The sequence below is a fragment of the Uloborus diversus genome, chromosome 8 (genome assembly GCF_026930045.1).
Source record: "Uloborus diversus isolate 005 chromosome 8, Udiv.v.3.1, whole genome shotgun sequence".
NCBI lineage: Eukaryota > Metazoa > Arthropoda > Arachnida > Araneae > Uloboridae > Uloborus > Uloborus diversus.
The window spans coordinates 41,787,970-41,800,743 of NC_072738.1; the positions used below are offsets into that span (position 1 = coordinate 41,787,970).

The window sequence follows — 12,774 nt, forward strand, 5'->3', positions numbered from 1 at the left end:
TGTGAGAGGAAATCATTCTAATTGGAGTGATGTTTTAAGTGGGGTTCCTCAGGGATCAGTTTTAGGGCCTCTTTTGTTTATTATATTTATGAATGACATCAATGAAAATATTTCTGGAAGCATGAATTGTTTTGCTGACGATGTAAAAGTTATGGGGATTGTCGAAAATGAAGAACAAGTAAAACAGCTGCAAGAGGATTTAGATCATATTACTAAGTGGGCAGATAAATGGGGTATGGCAGTTAATGTAGGGAAATGTCAAGTGCTACACTTAGGTCATGGAAATAAGCGTATGAGATATCGTTTACAGGGTTCAGTCATAAATCAGGCAGAAAATGTTATGGATCTGGGTGTCTTTATAAATCAGGACTTCAAGTTTAGTCAACAGTGCAGTATTGCTAGTAACAAAGCCAACAAAATGCTTGGGTTCATCAATCGATCTATTTCAAACAAATCTAAGAAAGTTCTTCTGCCTTTATATAGGAGTTTAGTAAGACCTCATTTGGAGTATGCTGTTCAGTTTTGGTCGCCTTATCTGAAGAAAGATATTTTTGTATTGGAAAGGGTTCAAAGAAGGGTAACTAAATTAGTAAGGGGACTCTTAGATTTAGATTATGATACCAGACTTAATAGGCTTAACATGTACAGCCTGGAGCAAAGGAGAGTCAGAGGGGACATGATTCAGTTATTTAAATTTATCAAAATGAAAGATGTAAATGGATTAAATTTTTGCGGGAAAAGCAGAACAAGGGGTCATTGTTTTAAGCTATTTAAATCTCAGGTTAACTTGGAAATCAGGAAAAACTACTACTTTAGCAGGGTCGTGGGCACTTGGAATAGCTTACCGGAAGAGGCGGTAATGAGCAAGGGAGGGGATAGCTTTAAGAGGGCCATTGATCTTCATTGGGGACTAATTAATTGACTAGGACCAGCCTAGCTGGGCCCAGAGCCTGTTGCTGGTCGTCACATTTGTATTTGTATTTGTATAATATTGTGTTTTATAGTAAAACAAGCATTTAACCATTATTTTTTATTTTTGGCAGCAAAATTGGTCCTTCCAAAAAAAGTGATAATTTTTCACTTATGTTTTGCATATAGCAAAGTGGAAAATGAAATATTTATCGAATCAAATACGTTCTATTCAATTGTAAAAAATATTTTTTGAACAAATAATTGAGCAAATAAAAGGATAATTCAATAAATGAAAAGATAATGAAACAATAAATAAATTAATACATGAAGGAAAATAAATCAGTGGATAAAATAATGAATGAATAAGAAAATAAGTGAATGAATGAATTAATAAGAGAATTATTAAATGAGGGAATGCAAATAAATTATTTCATAAATGAATATATACAGTGGCTCCCAAAAGTGCTTGTACACTTTGAACTTTTTTAGTAAAACCAAAATAACGCAAAACTGAATTCGCATATGAAGTCCAATATTTTTTTCACATCATTCCTATGTCATTCTAAATACAACTCTGTAGATTTTTCAAAATATTGACGGATACTCTTTTTGAAACGGGTCAAAAATCGAAGAGACAGAAATAATACGCCACAAAAGTCATCGTTCACTCAAACATTTTTGAATAAGCTCATGCTTAAAATTAGCATATGTCGTTTTTTTTTTAAATTATTACTATTTTTGCATTTTGTTGACCCTTAAAAGTCATTTGGCTTCATTTTTTTTTTGTTTTTCTATTCCATAAGTGCTTATTACTTTAAAATGGCTGGTATTCGTAAAAAACAACAAACACCATTCGAAATTTGAATTTTTGTCTCATAGTAGCGGTAAATTGGTTTAAAATGTCTCTAAATTAGTTAACTTATTCCATTCTATAGCAAAGTGCTTGATAAAATGCTTGAAAGAAAAGAATCGGACCGAAAGCAAGGTAAGAAAAGGTCAATCGGGAAAGTTGACAAAGCGTGATCAGAGATTTAAAGTTAAAAAAATTATGAAAAATACACATTTGACAACGGAAAAAGTTTCTGCAGAGTTAAATGAAAAGATTTACATTTAATTTTCAACTAAAATTGTTCGCCAAGCGCTCTGGTTAGCTGGATTAAATGGGACCTCTTCCGCAGAAATTTTCTTGGTCGAGCGAAAAACAGAAAGCTTATGCTTTTTGTCTCAAAATCAATGATAAAGAGCTGAAAACGTTTTGGAATTACATCTTACTTACAAATAAAAATAAATTCAATATTTTTGGTTAAATTCTTGTATAAATGTAAATAGAAGAAAAAATTAGGAACTCAATCTTAAGAACTTAGTTGGATCAGTTAATCAGGACGTTGAAAGTGTTTTTCTGTGATGGTGCATATCAGCATCAGGACTTAGTAGGTTGGTATTTTTTGATGAAATAATGAATCATGCTGTTCATTTAAATATTTCAAAAACCAATTTTAAACTCGGAGCCAAAAATTTGGTTACCGGAAACAACTTTGTCTTTTTATCAAGCACACGGTTTTCAACGTTTGCGTCTAGTGCCTCAAAAATTGTCCTAAAGTTTAGAAAGTACCCCTTCAATTTCTAGATTTGAACTTAATGTAACATATTTAGAGATATCTGGAGGCTAGATTACGAAAATACGGCTTTGAAAAGAAAATAGAGCTAAAACAGTAAGACTCGAAGTGTGGTTGAACACCAACTCAGAAATTAAGCAAAAAAAACCAAAAAAAAAAAGAATGAAATCTGTTCCCAGACGTTTAAAAGATGTTGTTGATACTGCATGATATTCTACTAAATAATAACTAAATAAAAAGTTGGATTATTCAATAATGTATAGACATTTTTTAAAGTGGACTAAGACTTTTGTGAGATAAAATTTCCGGCACTTTTTGGGTTTTGATTTTTAAATAAATACGTTTTAATAATTTTTAAAAAATTGTCATAAAATTTTTGTTAAAAATGGATCATAGATCGTATAATTAAATACCTATTCCGAAATATTAATTTTAACCAATGGATATGAGGCTGTTTCATTGAAAAATCGTAGGTGTACAAACACTTTTAGGAGCCACTGTAAGTGATTTAGTTAATGATTGAATGAGTAAATGAAACAAAGTATTTCACTTTGCCCCGCATGCACTTGACAAATTGTAAAAATGTTACAAATACAAAAAGCTAAATACTAACTAAATAAATACTGCACCAAATATTAGATGGTCGCAATTAATATTTGAAATGTTAATAACAAGAACTTTATAATATGATAACATCCAGAGGCGTAGCTAGACCCAACTTTCGGGGGGGGGGGGGGGGGTTACTTCTTTTATACATATATATATACATATATATATATACATATATATATATATATGTTTTTAGTATTAAAAAAATAAGAGGGAGGTGAATCTTACATACTTTGGAATGGGGTGCCCCAATTCCGATACTTGTGTCAAACAAAACAAAAGCATTTTTTTTTTTTCAATGTTATGGGAAAATTCAATTTTTTTTCTTTTCCCTCCATTTAATTTAAAGTGAAATTTTCTAGTAATGTCTTGTCAAAACCAGTCGATCCAAATCAGGGGGAAATCACATATCTGATGAGCGTGTTCCGTTCATTTCAGTGCGAACTGCTTAATTTAGAGGCTGACACACATCTACAAAAGCTGGCATCCCTAAAAGCTAATAAATACTTCCATTTCCGCCTGTAAACTGGATGTTTAACTTTCAATCTCATCGGTGGTCAGACTACAAAGACTATTTTTACCAACTTGGTTTGCACTAAAAGTATGAAATAAAATAAAATAAGACTTCTTGAATTATAAGACCAGACCAACAAAAACCTCTATTGTCTCGAATTCCGGTTATGCTATCATTTTTGGATTCGAAGCCCAATGATCTTTAAAGCAGCAAACAAAAACATTTTCTTCAACTCAAACAGATGAATAGGGAAGTTGCAACCTATTAAATGTTCATATTTTGACTATTGGATATTGTTAATTGACCCTCAAAACTAAAAAATGCATCATCGCCGAATTTTAAAATACCGTGATTGATTTTTAATGAATTTTTGAAAATCCACGAGCAAAAGTGCGCTTTTCTGAAACGTCACGAGCTTACGTCACAGGGCACCACTAATGGGCAGCCTTCCGCCGAAGATCCCTTGTTTTCGTACGGACATTTTGAGAGCGCTGATATTTTTATTTTTTAGAAATTCAATAATCCTTTTAAACACACTATGGAGGCCGGATTTGTTAAAGCACAATCTAAATAATCTTCCTCAAGTAACATCAATGATGATATTCCAATATTTCCGAGAGGATGAGAGATTTAATGTTCCAGAAACGCGAGGAGTTAAACGCAAGGAGATAAGCCTTTTACGTTTCGTCTTCGAAGCCAACTGCATGTCCTTCGGCTTCTCCGGTATCGGAAGAGCGCATGACATCACTTCCTATGCCATTTGATGTCACAAGCGCTTGAACTTTAAAAATTAATTTAAAAAAAACTACTTATTGTATTGCAAAAAATTTTTCACCTATGATGTTCATACATGTTACTCTATCATATAAAAATAAAATTGAAAAATCGAAAACTTCCCTATTGTCTTCAAGAGCTGAGGAGGCAGTGGAAAAAAGGGAGAAATGCGTTCCACGAATAGGCTTTCCCAGGGAGATTAACAAAAGGACAGTTGTTTCGTGCACTTTCTTGGAAGAAGAGTAAAGGGGTGAAATTCACAGGTTTGACATGTAAGATGGACATTTCAAGTTCATGGTTAAAGGTCATTCAAGTTAAAAGCCATTTCGCTCTGTTATCTGCATTAGAACTGTTCTTTGGTTGCACTCTTTCTTAAAATTGTGATTCCTTAGAAAACCGAAATGATAGGAGTGAAAAGAAAGTATAAATTTTTTTCAAGTGATGGAAAAAAGAAAACCGTAGAATACTGGCCAAGTTAGATTTGCAGCAATTGCTAACCTCAAGAGGATAAATAATGAATCAAAAAAAAAAAAAAAAAATCAGGGACCAAAAAGCAATAAAAGACTTTTTCTTGAAAAAGATATGCTTAAAGTTTCTTTTACTGTCAAAATGATTCCTTAAAAAATCGCAATAAAGCACTTAATAATGTATTAAAGGAATAAATACCTAACAAAACTAATACAGAGGAATTTTAATCAAGAGCGCATATTGTCTTTAGTATTAATTTCAAATTTTCACCATCATATTTCAAATTTTTATATAAAGTTTCTTAAAGCCCCCATATCTCAAAACCTCTTTATCTCGATTTTTTTTCTTTAATGTGAAATTCGAAATATAGATTCGACTGTATGCAATATTCCCACTGCGCGGCTCATAAAATTAAACATATTTAACAATTTGCAGAATCTATGACAAAGAAAGGTTGCATATACGTGGATTTAACTAATCAATCTCATTTCTAAAGCGAAGTGTCAAATTTCACTCAATTATCAAAAAATTGTCGCAGCAGAGGGAAGCGTCTTTATGCTTGAGGGTCACACATGGAGCAGATTTTCAATGGCATTGGGGGGGGGGGGGGAACGAAGTGAATTTTTGACCTTTGTTACTCAGAAAAAAGTCGTTTTGATTTTTTTTTCTTTTTCTTCTTTTTTTTCTTTCTCCTCTTTCTTCTTTCTCTCTCCTTTTTTTTCAGACTAACCTTTCGGGGGGGGGGGTTGTCCCCCCAAACCCCCCCTTTGCTACGCCCCTGATAACATCAAATAATTTTGGACTTACAACAAAATATTACAATTTGAGCAGCAATTTTTGAAAATTGCTTGTATTATCATACACTTTGATTTCCAGAGGTAATTTTTTTTTTGACTCGAATAAACAACATATGTTACTACATAGTAGTTAAAATATTACTTGGTAAGTGGCGCTAAAAGTGGAGAAAATATTTCCCCATTTCACTTTTCCCCTCCCCCCCTACTTGCATCTGATGAGAAAAGACAATGCATTTTTTTAGAAAATCAAAAAGAAAGAAAAAAAAAATGCTCATTGTACATACTTGCATAATAGTTGACCCTTACCTTTAGGAAGAAAAATCAGAAAAAAATCAAAAACCCAGGTATAAAGTCAAATCCTTAGTTCTTGAAAAACTGGAGAACGTTTTGCCGCTATTTTGAACATGAATGTTATCAAAAGGAGGAAAATGAAATTGAATTAAAATTCTTAAGATAAAAAATGTCCCATTTTTAATCTTTTACACAAAAAAAAGTTCACTTCTGCGATCAAAATTTTTAAAAATGGGTTAGATTTCACTGCAATTTTAGTTATTTTTGTGCAATTTTTGAATTAATATCAATTTGCACTGTAGCCATATTACATTATTTAATTTTAAAAATGAGCATTACTTCGCAACTTTCGGAAAAATTCACAAATACGGAAATTCTTGCAGTTTTTTGCATAGTTGGCCTTTTACTGTAATTATTTAGCCTTTATTTCAGTCAGACAATGTAAAATTAAAGCAGAATGTGTAAGGATTTACTTTTTTAGCATCTGCTCAAAAAAGGTTGCACTAAAATCAAGGAAAATATTCACCTTTTTTAATTGTTTTTTTCTCCCAAAAAATTGCTTGGGGAAAATTTTGTCTTGTATATAAATTGAACTCCTGACTTTTAACCTCACTTCTTGGGCTAAATTAATCAACTTATATATGCATGCATATACAATAATTGTTACCATCATACTTTGCTAAATGCTCAGATAAAATTAAACAAACAAGGAAGTTTTACAAATACAAATGTGACGACCAGCAACAGGCTCTGGGCCCAGCTAGACTGGTCCTAGTCAATTTACAATCCCCAGTGAAGATCAATGGCCCTCTTAAAACTGTCTACTCCTTTGCTCATTACCACCTCTTCCGGTAAGCTGTTCCAAGGTTCCACTACCCTGCTAAAATAATAATTTTTCCTAATATCCATGTTAGCCTGAGATTTAAATAGCTTAAAACAATGACCCCTTGTCCTGTTTTCAGTGCTAAACTTCAGCCCCGTAACATCATTCGTTTTAATAAATTTAAACAGCTGAATCATGTCCCCTCGGTCTCTTCTTTGCTCAAGACTGTACATTTTTAGCCTTCTAAGCCTGGAATCATAATCTAAGTGGGAAAGTACACTTATTAGCCTTGTAGCCCGCCTTTGAACCCTTTCAGGGGTCGATCCAGGTTTTATTTTTTGGGTCCCCATTTTGTGAAAAGGCAAAATATTTTTGTGAAATTTCTTTATTTTGGTACAGATGTGATATACCCCCCCCCCCCCCCTTGGCGAGGATAGAATTTTTAGCTCATTTCGAAAATTGCCAACGTTGGCGATAAAACTTTTTCCGGTAGCCCTAGTAACCCTGCAGAATCAGGCCCGTGTCCAGATTTTAAAAAAGAGAGGGGTTTTAAAGCTTCTAAACCTTTACTAGAGCGAAGTGAGGGGGGGGGATTTCAATCCCTCACAGACTTAAGGTTTTTTACTTAAAATGCCGATCCAACTATGGCATTTCGATATCTGAAGGACTGCTTTGACTTCTCCCTGCCCTCCAAGGATAATTCTGACTGCAAAAGTGATAGCAGTATAACTTCATTTTACTGCTTCTTTTTAATCAAACCCTGTTCGTTTCTTGAAATAAAAAAAAAACCTTCCCTGTTTTGTTTTTTTTTAATTAAATTTGTTTACTATGCGGCATATTGCAATTTGTGTGAAAAACTGTACACAGATTATTTTATAATGCAGCATGTATATCAGGTTTTGTGTTCTGAAATAATGCTTGACAAACGAAGCAATAAAGAGCTTGTTGTAGATGCAAGTTACATTGAAATATTCTTCAACAATAGTTTTTCCAGAATATTATTCAAGTTAGTACAGCTCTAAGAGTCGTAAATTGCAGAAAAACTTCAGAGAAAAGTTTTTTTCCTTCATTTTTTAAGAACACTAAACCTTTTAAATTGAAATTAAATAAAGTCAAATATACATTTTCTTCATTTGGTATATTATTTTAGCCCCAATGGGAGGGGTTTAACCCCTAAAACCCTCCCCTTGGACACGGCTCTGTGCAGAATATACCTGGGAAGTACAGATGTGAACTAATTCTTTTCGCACGTGTGTCCGTGGAGGTAGGTGCACATATGTTCCGCTCTTAGGGGGATTTTACGACGTGGTGTTGTTTCGTGCAATATACCTTACAGGAATGCTTATTTTGTGTTAGTTTAAATTCAGTAGTTGTGTTTTGAAGTAAAAACATTAGAAAATGCCAGTTTCTTCAAACTTGAAGGTTAATTAAAAGTTAACTCCAACGTGGTGTGTATCTGTAACGTGCCATTGTCATATGATGTATTGTTTTAGACTGAGTGTGAATATTTATACCATATAAAAAGGTAAGTTCTTTATTTTAGAATTCAAAAAAAAACCTCTCACTTCCAAAATTCTTTGTTTTTACAAATCCTTGAGGGGTTCTTGTAGTATACATAACTGTGATCATACTCCGACTGTAATGTATATTAACAGTCGGAGGGATAACGGACCGAGCGAAGCGAGGTCCTGGCGAGCCAGAGGTCTCATAGTACTTTCGTAATGAGACCGAGGCAGGACCGGCGAGCCGAGGTCTCATTACGAAAGTACTATGAGACCGAAGGCTCGTATCCCGGAGAAATGATGAAAAAAAAATTAATGCATTAATTTCGACTTGTAATTAATACAATAATTTATTTCATTGTATTTTAATATGTTTACAAAAAACCCCGGCCCTGTACATTTTTGAAGCATATATTCGTGATGTTTTTTGTTGTGCTTTTATGTTGTTTTTATATATATTGTGTTCTGAAGTGCTTTGATCATGTTTTCTTATCTGATTTTTTCCTGTTGGCGCTAAAAAAGCATCGCTAAGTATGACATATGTCGTCATACATCGTTTTCTTGGCGACGCTTTCTTGGCGCCAACAGGAAAAAGTCGCCAAGGGTGGGGTATATCACATCAGTTCCGTTATTTTTGTGAAAAAGCAAAATATTTTTGTGAATTTTCTTTATTTTTGTAAAAAAGACCTTCTCGTGATTTTTTTCTTGGAAAATATTATATTAAAGCATTTTTAGCTGTCGTATCGTTATAGAAAAGCCCTAGACGGGTTTCAGGGGTGATTGCAAGTTCTTGAAGAATACCTGAAAACTGTCAAGAGAAAATGCGCTGGGGGATGGGAGAAGTAAGACCCTAAACATTTTATTCGTAATTTGACATACATTACATTTATTGCTTTTTACAAACATACATATGCAAGGCACACTTTCTTAAGGTGAAAGTCTCACAACAGATTTCCTGTTTGCCCCTCTCAAATACTTTAAGAGCAATGAAAATTGCACATGCTGCTGAACGTAATGATAACTCCTAATAAATACAATATGAACAGGCTCAAAGATATCACATATTTCTAAACACAGAAGTGAAATACTCATTAAAGATTCCATGTATGTGATTGAAAAACTTAAAAGTAATTAAAACCCAAAATAATACTGCACCAGCATTCAGCGTTTAATTTTTTGACTTTTGACGTTCTTACAGAGTAGGTATTTCGTTTAAAACTTTGCAATTTAATGATGTTAATAAATATATAAGAAATTTTATTTGTTTGCCTCTTAACAAGGTACAGTTAACATTAAAAATGCGAAAAATTCGTTTAGCATGGTCGATGTAAGGAAATCAAGATCTTCAAAACAAATAAAAATATAAAAACAGCATGTAAAATAATTTTATTTTAAGTAAAGTTATTTTAGAATTGGATTTTGAAACTCAACACAAATTAATACTAAATATATATTGCATAATCAAAGTAAAATTTAAGATTTTCTTGAAAACAAGCTACCAATCACAAGTGTCCCTCTCCCGTCCCCCCTCTGACACTCTCAAGCAAAAACACCTCACGCAGCAAGCAAAAAGATAAGATGGGGGAAGGTGGAAGAGGCTCCCGCGTAGATGCGTACACATTTGCGGTTAAACAATATTGTGAAAAGGCTGCCTTTTTATAAATTTTTGTGAAGGGGCTGCTTTTACGACGCGGAATTTTGTGAATGGGGCTGCTTTTGCGATGGGGAATTTTGTGAATGGGGCCGTTTCTGCGACGCGGAATTTTGTGAATGGGGCCGCTTTTGCCATGCGGAATTTTGTGAAGGGGCCGCAAAGCGGCCCCAATTTGGCGCTGGATCGACCCCTGCCTTTCCAATACATTAATGTCTTTCTTAAGATAAGGAGACCAAAACTGAACAGCATACTCCAAATGGGGTCTTACCAAACTTCTATATAAGGGCAGAAGAACTTCTTTAGATTTGTTTGAAATAGATCTATTGATAAACCCAAGCATCTTATTGGCTTTGTTGCTAGCAATGCTGCACTGTTGGCTAGACTTTAAATCCTGACTTATTAAGCCCCCAGATCAGTAACTTTGTCTGCCTAATGACTGAACCTTGGAAATAATAACTTGTACACTTATTTCCATGCCCTAAATGTAGCACTTGACATTTCCCAACATTAACAGCCATACCCCATTTATCAGCCCACTCCGTAATATGATCTAGATCCTCTCGCAACTGATTTGCTTGTTCTTCATTTTCTACAGTCCCCATAACTTTGACATCATCAGCAAAACAATTCATGTTCCCAGAAATATTTTTTTGAATATCGTTCATAAAGACAATGAACAAAACAGGCCCTAACACTGATCCTTGAGGAATCCCGCTTAAGACCTCACTTCAATTAGAATAATTTCCCCTTACAACTACTCTTTGTTTCCTTCTGGTCAGCCAGTTTTTTACCCAAATGAAAGTTTTCCCTCCTATTCCTATATCAGCTAATTTGCTAAGCAGAGCAACATGTGGTACCTTATCGAAAGCTTTTTGAAAATCAATGTAAACAACATCTATAGGCTTCTTATTGTCCAATGCCATGGTAACTTTGTCATATAATTGTAATAAATTAGTTGCACAAGATTTACCTTTCCTGAAATCGTACTGAAAACTAGTCAATAGATTATTAGTCTCTAGAAAATTTACTATCTTAATTTTCATCAATGTTTCAAAAATTTTGCAAACCACTGAAGTTAGACTCACAGGTCTATAATTTCCCGCACTTTTTCTTGAAGGTCACAGTTATCCCTCACTCCTCTTAGTTAAATGTTGATATTTGACACTGCGGTGAACTTTTAGGTTTTCATGGGATTTTTTTTTTTCAGTGTCCCCATGAATAGACTACATAAAAGCGGTTGAAAAAACTCCATACATTAAGGGGGTCCGGGACACATTTTGAAATTTTTTTTATTATATACTTTAGAGTTTTGAAATTTTTTGCACTGATTCATCATTTATTTAATAAGCAAAATCATAACATAAATATGAAAAAAAGAAAAATTTTTATTTAAATTTAATTAGTTTTTTCATAAAAAATGGGGTTGCTTTAAATTGCTATAACTCAAAATATTCTTAAACAATTTTCAATTTTTTTTCAATGAATTACGCACAAATATCTAAGCTTTAATTTTTATTCGGCGATTTTAAAAATATTGATTCAATAAAAAATAAAAAATATTTAAAGAAAAATTTCGAAAAATTCGAAGATACTTTTTTTTTTAAATATCGTAATTTTTGTAGTAAACGTTTTTTTTTCAAACTCGACGAATAAAATTTAAAGTAAACTGTTAGAAAAAGATATGCTCCAAGTTTCATTACTTTATCTTTATCGGTTCCTGACTTATAAGAGTTTGAATGCAAGAAATCGGGAAAAATTGCATCATGGAGAAAAACGCGTTTAAAGTTTTAAAGTTAAGTACACATTAGTTAGGTGCATGAAACAAAAATAGTTATATCTTTCGTTCTATTTAAGATAGAAACAAGATTCAAACCTCCTCTTAAGCAGAAAAACACGGAGTAATTTTTTACATGATAAAAAAAAATTGCAAAATTTGACGATTTTTGTGTCCCGGACCCCCTTAAGGCATCTGTCTGTTACTCACTTTCTTTGAAATTCTTCATACAGCGCAGCATTTCGCTTGTAAAACTCCGACATTCTTTATTCTAGAAAAAGAAAAGCAAATACAAAGTAAATAAATTAAAAACATTCATAACCTAAGTTTCTAAGTTAGAAATCAAGTCGATCATTTCGTTCAACCAATACATTGCAGAGAATGTCTTCTTCAATGACAAAAGTATACCGTTAGCAATATTCAGTAGCAAAAAGACAAAATAAAAGACCTTTTTAACAAATTGATGTCAGGATTTGTTAAACCCGACAATAAACTCATATTGGGTTCTAACAAAATTGAATCTTCGCAATAAATTCTTCAGCTGTCGTAAACTATTTCAAAACGAAAGAGATTGATATAATTAAATACGAAAGAAATAAATATAAAAACCTTTTAAATCAACAATTTAACAAAATTTAAATGAATATTCTCTAATAACGGAAAGTGTTTGTAATATGTATTGAAAAAGGGCTGAATTACAATACTTAGGCAGGAAATGCAAAGAATAAAATGTAACATTACTAATTATTTGAAATTCGTCTCAATATTACTATTTTTATTTTTCTTCAAAGTGAAATAGTGTTTAAAAACGAAACTGCGAGACCGGTTCAAATATGACAGTTGTGGCTAAGGAATATTTTACAACTAATTTTTTGCAGTTAAAAGAAGCACCCTGAAAACCCTCAGAAACCATTACTCAGGAAATGAAAGGTATGTTTCATGAAATAATTCTCTAAATAACACAGTTTTGTTAAATATAAGACTTCTCTTCCTTAGTTTCAGTCTTTTAAAGCATTAATAAAAAATCAAAACTTATTAAC

The 12,774-nt window shown here is 32.9% G+C and overlaps 1 protein-coding gene across 2 annotated transcripts in view; it reads right to left on the reverse strand.

The window, feature by feature from the left end:
* Positions 1-12,560, reverse strand: part of LOC129227790 (uncharacterized) — a 33,001-nt gene extending 20,441 nt beyond the window's left edge. For both annotated transcript variants that reach the window (XM_054862399.1, XM_054862400.1), the window contains exons 1-2: positions 12,476-12,560; positions 11,945-12,005 (exon numbers count right to left, since the gene is read on the reverse strand). In XM_054862399.1, the coding sequence (XP_054718374.1) occupies positions 11,945-11,997 (53 nt within the window). In that variant the 5' untranslated portion in view covers positions 11,998-12,005; positions 12,476-12,560. The remainder of the gene's footprint in view (positions 1-11,944; positions 12,006-12,475) is intronic.
* Between the last annotated feature and the right edge of the window lie 214 nt (positions 12,561-12,774).